General features: G+C 52.9%; 1 protein-coding gene across 1 annotated transcript in view; it reads left to right on the top strand.

The window, feature by feature from the left end:
• The first annotated feature begins 4,347 nt into the window (after positions 1-4,347).
• CCDC124 (coiled-coil domain containing 124) overlaps positions 4,348-10,494 on the top strand; it is a 10,343-nt gene continuing 4,196 nt past the window's right edge. Inside the window, exons 1-2 of the mRNA XM_011925910.1 lie at positions 4,348-4,382; positions 8,810-8,979. Coding sequence (XP_011781300.1) covers positions 8,821-8,979 — 159 coding nt within the window. The 5' untranslated portion in view covers positions 4,348-4,382; positions 8,810-8,820. The remainder of the gene's footprint in view (positions 4,383-8,809; positions 8,980-10,494) is intronic.

Raw genomic sequence — 10,494 nt, forward strand, 5'->3', positions numbered from 1 at the left:
GCCCACTACCATGCCTGGCTAATTTTTTTGTATTTTTAGTAGAGATGGGGTTTCACTGTGTTAGCCAGGATGATTTCAATCTCCTGAACTCATGATCTGCCTGCCTCAGCCTCCCAAAGTGCTAGGATTACAGGCGTGAGCCACGGCGCCTGGCCTTTAATAATCTTTTTACCTAGAAGGCAAGGGAACCTGCTGGGAATTGGCGAAAACTAGCAGTCACACCCTTTGGCCAGGAGATGGGGAGGTTTGGCCATTTTTGTGGTTTGGACAACGCTCTTGTATTCACCTGTGCTAAGACTCGATTACGGAAGGGTTTTGTTTTTCTATGGCCAAGTGTCACTGGTCTGAGTGTCCCTGTCTGATGTGGACATTCCATGAAATTGGTTTGGTCAATCAAAAAACTCCACAGCTTAGCTGTGACTGCCAGGCCAACTGCTAGCTGACAGTGGTCCAGGGCTACTTTTTTCTTCCTCACTTTATATTCACCTCCTCACCTTTGCATATACTGTTCCCTCTGCCCAGAACACCTTTCCCTCTCTTTTTCATTCAACTCTTCCCTTCTGAAGCTTCAGAGCTTTGTTTAAATAACAGCACCTCTGAGAAGCCCTCTTTGATCACCCAGGCTGTGGGCCTCCACAACCCTGTTTCAACCCCAGGCACATCTTTTAGTCATGATTAGGATCATTATTATTATTATTATTATTGTTATTACTTTTGAGACAGAGTCTTACTCTGTCACCCAGGCTGGAGTGCAGTAGCATGATCTCAGCTCACTGCAACCTCTGCCTCCCAGGTTCAAGTGATTCTCCTGCCTCAGCCTCCCCAGTAGCTGGGATTACAGCCGCATGCCACCACGCCTGGGTAAGTTTTAGATGGGGTTTCACCATGTTAGCCAGGCTGGTCTTGAACTCCTGACCTCAAGAGATCTGCCCACCTCAGCCTCCTGAAGTGCTGGGATTATAGGCATGAGCTACAACGCCTGACCTTTATTATTATTATTATTTATTTATTTTGAGATGGAGTCATGCTCTGTAGCCCAGGCTGGAGTGCGATAGCATGATCTTGGCTCACTGCAACCTCTGCCTCCTGGAGTCAAGTGATTCTCCTGCCTCAGCCTCCCAAGTAGCTAGGATTACAGGCATGCGCCACCACGCCCAGCTAATTTTTGTGTTTTTAGTAGAGACAGGGTTTTGCCATGTTGGTCAGGCTGGCCTCGAACTCCTGACCTTAGGTGATCTGCCCGGCTCGGCCTCCCAAAGTGCTAGGATTACAGGCATGAGCCACTATGCCTGGCCTTTATTATTATTTTTTAAGAGACAGGCTCCTTTGCCCAGGCTGGCTGGAGTGCAGTGGCACTATCATAGCTCACTGCGGCTTCCAACTTCTGGGCTCAAGTGAGCCTCTTGAATGGGAGGATGAACATGCCACCACGCCAGTGAATATTTTTATTTTCTGTAGAGATGGGGTCTCATGTTGCCCAGGCTGCTCTCAAACACCTGGCCTCAAGCGATCCTCGTATCTTAGCCTTCCAAAGGGTTGGGATCACAGGCATGAGCCACTGCAACCAGCCAGGACAATAATCTTTCATGTGATTTTCCGACTTTGAGCCCCCGGCAACCAGAGCCCTTTCTGTCTCATCCTGCTGTGTGGTACCAGCTGTGGCGCACAGTAGGACCTCAATACTTGAGAACGTGCACATCTAAAAGTTATAGAATGTTAGAACAATAGAAGCTGTACAGTTCTGGGCACTGTACTCCATGGTGGGGTGCCTTGGAGACACCAGAAGTCACCTTGCCGAAGACGTGGCTTGTTCTGGATTGAAATTCACTTGACCTACACCCCTAAGTTATGTCAATATGAAGGAAGAGGCTGTCTTATCACACTTAGGAAAGTGTGACAAGCCTGGTCGGGAAGGCGTGACAGGCCTGGTTCTTTATCAGTGGAAGGTTAATTACGGTGCCTTTGGCACCTTCCAACGCCTCCCCCAACACTGACAATACATGGTTATATGGAGCCTCTTCTTCTAAGGGCCAAACGCCGTTCCAGGTGCAGGAACTTCACCTCTGGACATCGAAGCCATGGGGGAGACCAAAACTAAACAGGTCCACAAAATGTTACAGCAACTTGATATTACAAAAGAAAAAAAAGAAAGAGGGGCCGGGTGTGTTGGCACACACCTGTAATCCCAGCACTTTGGGAGGCTGAGGCAGTTGGATCACCTGAGATCAGGAGTTCAAGACCAGCCTGGCCCACATGGGTGAAACCCCATCTCTACTAAAAAAAAAAAAAAATTAGCCGGCCACAGTGGCATGTGCCTGTATTCCCAGCTACTTGGGAGGCTGAGGCAAGAGCAGGAGAATCGCTTGAACCCGGGAGGCGGAGGTTGCAGTGAGCCTCGATCGTGCCACTGAACTCCAGCCTGGAAGACAGAGCAAGACTGTATCTCAAAAAAAAAAAAAGGAAGGAAGGAAGGAAGGAGGGAGGCAGGGAGGGAGGAGGGAGGGAGGGAGGGAAGGAAGGAAGGAAGGCAGGACGGAAAGAAAAGGAAGGAAGGAAGGAAGGAAGGAAGGAAGGAAGGAAGGAAGGAAGGAAGGAAGGAAGGAAGGAAGGAAGGAAGGAAGGAAGGAGAAAGAAAGAAAGAAGCCTGGAGAAGGGCGTGTCCATTTTGCCTGGTGGCGGAGGTGGGGGGATCTGGGAGAATCTCTCTGAGGAAGGGATATTTAGGGCAAGGTCTGAAGGAAGGGAGGGAGCTGGCCATGGAAAAACCTGGGAAATTCCTGGGGGAACTCCCTGAGTCAAGACTGCACCTGGCAATTTGTAAGATGGGGCTGGTGGGACCTGGGCTGAGAGCTAACAGAAGGATGAGAGGGAGGGCAAGGGAGATGGGGTGGGAGGTGGGAGGAGTCTTATGGGACAATGGGAACCCAGGGGAGGTGTTAGAGCAGGGGAGGTGCATCACGCACTGGGATTTAGGTCCCAGCGGGGTCGCTGAGGGGATGCCTTTTAGGGAATGGACTCTGTGGTCAACTACTCCTACCCGAACTGCCCCAAAAGCATTTGCTTTTCCCTCTCCACAATCAGGACCAGTGTAACCATCCTTAGACACCTAATACCGCCATTTTTACTGATGAGGACACTGAGAAATAGTAAATGCACAAAATCTAAAGTATAGTGCCCAAGACAAATTGGCCCCCCAAACGTAATTTCTAAATAAAATAAAAATATTGTAAAAGTGGGGAGCGAGTCAGCAATCCAGGGGGGAGGCACTGGCAGGAGCTGTTAGGCAGGAATCTAGACCCAACATGGCGGCGTTACCGCGTAGCAGGCCTTTTGTTAAAGACTCCCTTCACCCTTGTACACACCCGCAGACTTACATGCGTCACAGTTCTGGCTGGGCAACCACACTCCCCCGTGACCTGCAGCTCACCTGCATTCCACAAGTTTGTAAACAGCAATTTCGGTTGACAGTTTCCAAAGACCCCTTCCTCATGAGCCTTACTCAACTCTAGCAATACTAGTTTCAAGACCCCCCCACGCCCTGTTTGCACAACCAGCTTCCCTACCTCTCAGGCTATAAAAAGCCCCTACCCTCCTCCCTCAGCGCCACTTCCTAGGCCCACGCCTTTGGACCGAGGAACCTCGCCCACAAGCCCTAATAAAAGGCTATTCTCACTGCCATTTGCCTTGTGTCTTCGTTCCGGGTTCGGCTCCAGCCTGAGTTTACCTTTACAGGAGCAAGAGACGGAATTTGAGCCTACTCGCGGTTACATTTTGGCCAAACTCAATTCCTGGTCTCTCTGAACCTCAGTTTCCCTACCTGGCCTGCTTGGTGTGTGTTAATTTCTCTGCCCCATTTATCTCCCCTCTCCCAGCTCCGCCCCAGAGTCACAAGTGGGACGCAGAGACTCACGACTAGGAAAGCAATTTTAAAGCGCTAGGGATTGCAAAGAGCTACGAAGAGGCTTCCACAGGGTTCTGTCATCGGGTCCACCTCCCCTCACGGACCGCGGGCGCCCTCTGGCGGCCGGGCAGCTCCTGGCTTAAACGGCCGGTCCACGTGTGTAGTCGCAGCTGCCATTTTTCATCCGGGCATCGGCCATCTTGGTAAAGGCAATGTTCTAGATTTTCGCCTCCCCCCGCCCCTCCTGGTTCGTCAATATATAAAGCGAGTGTAGGGAATGAGGGCGTATTAAGTGTCCTCTTTTTGAAGAGACAAAGACGTGGCAGACTACCCTGGCTTGGGTCCGCGGCCCGGCCATCCTTTCCTTTACCAAGATGGTGTCGGTACCGAGGCGCAATGAGCGCGCGCCACCAGGAGCTCAGCGCGCAGGCCCTGCGGTGACGTCACGGAGGCGCGACCGGGCCGGCGCTGGGGTAAGGAGGTACGAGCGCCTGCGGCGCGAGCGGAACCTGGGTTCGGGGGGCAGAGGCGCAGGGCGGGGGCTGCTTGGGCTGGGACCATCCCCTGGGAAGACTGGAGGAGGGATGCTGGGAGGCGGGAGCACTTCCGGCATCCAGTCTGAACCACACCTAATTGGGGGCGATGCCCATTTCCAGACCAGACGACTGAAACCCGACTCGACCGCGTAGTGTTCGAGGCCCCCTGGCCCCGGACTGTCCCAGGGCAGCTTCCGGTCTCGAGAGGGACAGAGTTGGGTGCGGACGACCCCTACCTCTTGTAGGGGGATTAGTGGTGGGGAACCTCAGAAGGGATAGCCGGGAGGGCTGCTTGGAGGAGGCATTGTTGAGCTTCGTATTCTGTTCTTTTACCTTCACATCCGTGGGGTCTTGATCCCCGTGGATCTTGATTCCCTCCTAAGTGTGCCCCTCGCCCAGCCTGAGCCACTCCCTGGGTCCCGCCTGGGCTCCCAGCTCCTGCCATCTGGGGAGTCCACCTCCTCACCAACCCCAGAGGGCTTGTGTGACCCACAGATTGGGCCTCCCGGGTCTGACGCCCTCCACACCTTCCCATCTCCCTGGAATACAAATCGCCCCTTTTTCCAGCCTATCTCCTGCATCCCCCGTGCAGGCTGGGATCTCCCCCACTCATTCAGACTTTTCCTTAGATGTCTCCTCTAGGAAGCCCTTTGACCCAGGCTGGGTCAGAAGCCCTCTCTGGGCTTCCCCAGCGCCCTGTGTGCCCTTGTTAGGACTCTGACTGCATGTGGTGGCTCTTGTCTGGGAGTCCCATGCAGGCAGGAAGCTCATTTGTGCCACCTCTTTCCCCAGCATCGCACACGTATTAGGTGCCCAGTACATATTTGTTGAGTGACGTGGTGTGTGTGAGTGAGTGTTTACCACACAGAGAAGAGTGTCTGTATTTGTCAGCTTGGACTGTCATAACTAATACCACAGACTGGGTGGATTAAACAGCAGAAATTGCCAGGCACTGTGGCTTATGCCTGTAATCCAGCTCTTTGGAAGGCTGAGGCAAGCGGGTCACTTGAGGTCAAGAGTTTGAGACCGGCCTGGCCGACATGGTGAAACCCCATCTCTACTAAAAATACAAAAATCAGATAGGCGTGGTGGCACATGCCTGTAGTCCCTGCTACAGGGGAGGCAGAGGTGGGAGAATCACTTGAACCCAGGAGGTGGAGGTTGCAGTGAGCTGAGATCATGCCACTGCAATCCAGCCTGGGTGACAGAGCAAGACTCCGTCTGAAAATAAAATAAGAAGAGTGCTGGGTCTCATGCCCTGGATGGCGCAGCGCTGGCTCCTCAGCACCCTGGTGGAGTGCTATTAATTTCTCAGCTCGTGGCCTTCACCCCCTTCACCTGAAAACAGACTTTTGAGATAAGGCTCCAGGCTCAGCCCCGTGTGTCCTGGCCAGAGACCTCGGCTTCCCCTCTTTAGAATGGGGATAAATAACAGTCCTCACGTTTAAGGTTTTGGGGACATTCCATTGTTTTGGTCCTTGTAAAGCACTTCACCAAGGGCCAGACATTTGGTGAACGGTGGTGCCTACCATTTGTGTGTGCCTTGTCATTCCCTGGCTTCTCACGTGGGCCTCACACCAGATAGGGACCAGGTGCCCAGGGGCCCGAAGCTTTAGGATTGTTATAACATCTCCCAGCGGTGCAGGCCCCAAGCCATCCCGGCAATTTATGTTGGCTTTATTGTTCACCCAGCTCTAGGAAATTTGGGGACTGAAGTCTCCCAGGGGCAGACAGGGGAGGGACCTCACAAAGACTGCCACATGGTCACAGAAGCATGACTTGCAAGAGACCTAATGGGGCCAGGCGTGGTGGCTCACACCTGTAATCGTAGCACTTTGGGAGGCCAAGGCGGGTGGATCACCTGAAGTCAGGAGTTCGAGACCAGCCTGGCCAACATGATGAAACCCCATCTCTGTAAAAATACAAAAATCAGCCAGGCGTGGTGGCGGGCGCCTGTAATCCCAGCTACTCGGAAGGCTGAGGCAGGAGAATTGCTTGAACCTGGGAGGTGGAGGTTGCAGTGGGTGGAGATTGTGCCACTGCACTCCAGCCTGGGTGAAAGAGCCAAACTCCGTCTCAAAACAAAAAAAAAAAAAAGAGCCCCACTGTGGAAATAGCCCAGATGTCTAGCTGTGGATAAGTGGATAAACAAAATGTGGCGTATCCATGCAGTGGAGGAGTATTCAGCCACAAAAAGGAAAGAAGGGCCAGGCACAGCGGCTCAGGCCTGTAATCCCAGCACCTTGGAAGGCCCAGGCAGGAGGATCACTTGAGCCCAGGAGTTCAAGGCCAGCCCGGGCAACACAGTCAGACCCTGCCTTAAAAAAAAAAAAAAAAAAAAGGCATGGTGGCCTGCAGCTATAGTCCCAGCTACTTAGGAGGCTCAGGTGGTAGGATCTCTTGAGCCCAGGAGGTCAAGACTGCCCGAGATCTCGCCACTGCACTTCAGCCTGGGCGACAGAGTAAGACCCTGTCTCCAAAGTAGATGAATAAATGTACTCTCACACTGTGTGGCCTTTTGTGTCCGGCTTCTTTCACTCAGCATCGCGTTGTTGAGGTTCAGCCACATTGTATCATGTATTGGTGCCTTGTTTCGTTTTTTATTTTTTCCTTTTAAGAGACAGGGTCGTGTTCTGTTGCGCAGGCTGGAGTGCAGCAGCACGATCAGCTCACTGTGGCCTCAGCCTCCTACGCTCAGGTGATCCTTCCACCTCAGCCTCCTAAGTAGCTGGATCTACAGGCACAAGCCACTGTGCCTAGTTATTTTTTATTTTGTAGAGATGGAGTCTTGCTATGTTGCCCAGGCTGGTCTTGAACTCCTGGCCTCAAGCAATCCTCCTGCCTCAGCCTCCCAAAGCATGGGGATTACAAACGTGAGCTATCGCACCCAGCCTATGATTCCGTTGATACGGACTGAAATGTCCAGAACAGGCAAAGCCATAGAAACAAAGCAGATTGGTGGTTGCCAGGGGCTAGGGGAGAAGGAACAGGGAGTGACTGCTAATGGTGATGTGGCTTCTTTTGGGGGGATGCAAGTGTTCTGCAACTAGACAGAGGTGGTATTTGCACAACGCTGTGAATATACTTAAACACTGAATTGTACACCTTTTTTTTTTTTTTTTTGAGATGGGGTCTCGCTCTGTTGCCCAGGCTGGAGTGCAGTGGTGTGATCTCAGCTCATTGCAACCTCTGCTTCCTGGGTTCAAGTGATTCTCCTGCCTCAGCCTCCTGAGTAGCTGGGATTACAGGCATGCGCCACTACACCCAGCTCTTATTTATTTTTTTGAAAGGGAGTCTCATTTTGCCACTCAGGCTGGAGTGCAGTTGCCCGATCTCGGCTCACTGCAGCGTCTGCTTCCCAGGTTCAAGCAATTCTCCTGCCTCAGCCTCCCAAGTAGCTGGGATTAAAGGTGCCCACCATCTGTAATCCCAGCACTTTGGGAGGCCGAGATGGGCGGATCACGAGGTCAGGAGATCGAGACCATCCTGGCTAACATGGTGAAACCCCGTCTCTACTAAAAAATACAAAAAACTAGCCAGGCGAGGTGGCGGGCGCCTGTAGTCCCAGCTACTCGGGAAGCTGAGGCAGAATGGTGTAAACCCGGGAGGCGGAGCTTGCAGTGAGCTGAGATCCGGCCACTGCACTCCAGCCTGGGTGACAGAGCGAGACTCCGTCTCAAAAAAAAAGGTGGCCACCATCACACCCAGCTAATTTTTTTATTTTTAGTTGACACGGGGTTTCACCCTGTTGACCAGGCTGGTTTTGAACTCCTGACCTCAGGTGATCTACCCACCTTGGCCTCCCAAAGTGCTGGGATTACAGGCGTGAGCCACCACGCCTGGCCTGAATTGTACACCTTTAAATCGGTTCTTTTTCCTTTCATTGAGATGGAGTCTCGCTCTGTCGCCCAGGCTGGAGTGCGGTGGCATAATCTTGGCTCACTTCAACCTCCACCTCCTGGGTTCAAGCTATTCTCCTGCCTCAGCCTCCTGACTGGCTGGGAATACAGGTGCACACCACCATGCCCAGCTAATTTTTGTAGATTTAGTGGAGATGGGGTGTTGCTGTGTTGGGCAGGCTAGTCTCGAACTCCTGACCGCAAGTGATCTACCCGCCTCGGCCTTCCAAAGTGCTGGGATTACGGGTGTGAGCCACCAGACCTGGCCCAAATGAGCTCATTTGGTGTCATGATGTGAATTTTGCCTTAATAAACTTTTACAAGGAGAGCGCTAAGTCCAAAGCCCTTGTTTTATACAGAGAAGGCCATGGAGGCCCAAAGAGGGTCCTGGCTGCCCAGGTGTGAGTCTGGGGGTGCTGAGTGCCGATGTCCCTACCAGCCCCTGCTTCCCTGCCCCCATCCTCTTCCCACAGCCTGCTGAGGGATGCCCAAGAAGTTCCAGGGTGAGAACACCAAGTCGGCAGCGGCCCGGGCACGGAGGGCAGAGGCCAAGGCGGCCGCTGATGCCAAGAAGCAGAAGGAGCTGGAGGATGCCTACTGGAAGGACGACGACAAACACGTCATGAGGAAGGAGCAGCGCAAGGTGCGTGTGCCCCAAGTTCCTGCGGCCCGTGTACCCTGTGGCTGAGGCCAGTGGTCCTTATGTCAATGTGGGTGAATAGCAAGAGGCCCCTCTGACCTTTGGTCTGAAAGGCCAGGAGGGACCGGACACGGTGGCTCACACCTGTCATCCCAGCACTTTGGGAGGCCAAAGAGGGCAGATCACCTGAGGTCAGGAGTTCAAGACCAGCCTGGCCAACATGGTGAAACCCTGTCTCTACTAAAAATACAAAAATTAACTGCATGGTGGCGCATATTTATAGTCCCAGCCACTCTAGAGGCTGAGGCAGGAGAATTGCTTGAACTGGTAGGCGCAGGTTTGCAGTGAGCCGAGATCTCTCTGCTGCATTCCAGCATGGGCAACAGAGCGAGATTCCATCTCAAAAAAAAAAAGGAGGCCAGTCCCTGTGCCTCATGCCTGTAATCCCAGCACTTTGGGAGGCCGAGGTGGGCGGATCACCTGAGGTCCGGAGTTCAAGACCAGTCTGGCTAATACGGTGAAACCCTGACTCTACTCAAAATACAAAAATTAGCTAAGTGTGGTGGCACGCTCCTGTAATCCCAGCTACTCGGGAGGCTGAAGCAGAATTGCTTGAACCCAGGAGGCAGAGGTTGCAGTGAGCTGAGATCGTGCCGTTGCACTCCAATCTGGGCAACAGAATGAGACACTGACTCAGAAAACAAAAAGCAAAACACCAGGAGGCACTGGAAATGGCAGAGGGGAGGGAGGCAGAGGAAATGGTGTGTGCAAAGGCCCTGGGGTGGCACAGTCTTGCTTGTTTGTGGACAGTGAGGCTGTCATTGCTCTCTGTGGACGTTTTTCTCCTTTGAGTAATGCCAGGGGTGGGCTAGATGGTCATTCTCACCATGGAGCCACTCCGCCCCGAGGAGGCTTGGCAATACCTGGAGATGTGTTTGGTTGTCATAACTCGGGGAGAGGGCGTGTTGCTGGCATCTAGAAGGTGAAGGCCAGAGATGCTGACACCCTAGAATGCACAGGATGCCTCCACAGCAAAGAACGAGCCAGCCCCAGATGTCAGCAGTGCCGAGACAGAGAAACGCTGTGATCAGGCCCCCGTTTCCAACCTGCTGACCCAGGTCCACAGATTCTTCTAGGTGTTTATTTTTGTTGTTGTTGTTGAGACGGAGTCTCGCTCTGTTGCCCAGGCTGGAGTGCAGTGGCCCAATTTCGGCTCACCGCAACCTCCACCTCCCAGGTTCAAGCAATTCTCCTGCCTCAGCCTCCTGAGTATCTGGAATTACAGGCATGCGCCATCACGCCCAGCTAATTTTGTATTTTTAGTAGAGATGGGGTTTCTCCATGTTGGTCAGACTGGTCTCAAACTCCCAACCTCAGATGATCTGTCCGCCTCAGCCTCCCAAAGTGCTAGGATCATAGGTGTGAGCCCCTGCATCCGGCCCAGGTGTTTATTTTTTAAAAGCTGTGGTTTGGCGCAGTGGCTCATGCCTGTAATCTCGGTACTTTGGGAGGCTGAGG

Source organism: Colobus angolensis, unplaced genomic scaffold (assembly GCF_000951035.1).
Source record: "Colobus angolensis palliatus isolate OR3802 unplaced genomic scaffold, Cang.pa_1.0 Scaffold66, whole genome shotgun sequence".
Classification (NCBI taxonomy): Eukaryota; Metazoa; Chordata; class Mammalia; order Primates; family Cercopithecidae; genus Colobus; species Colobus angolensis.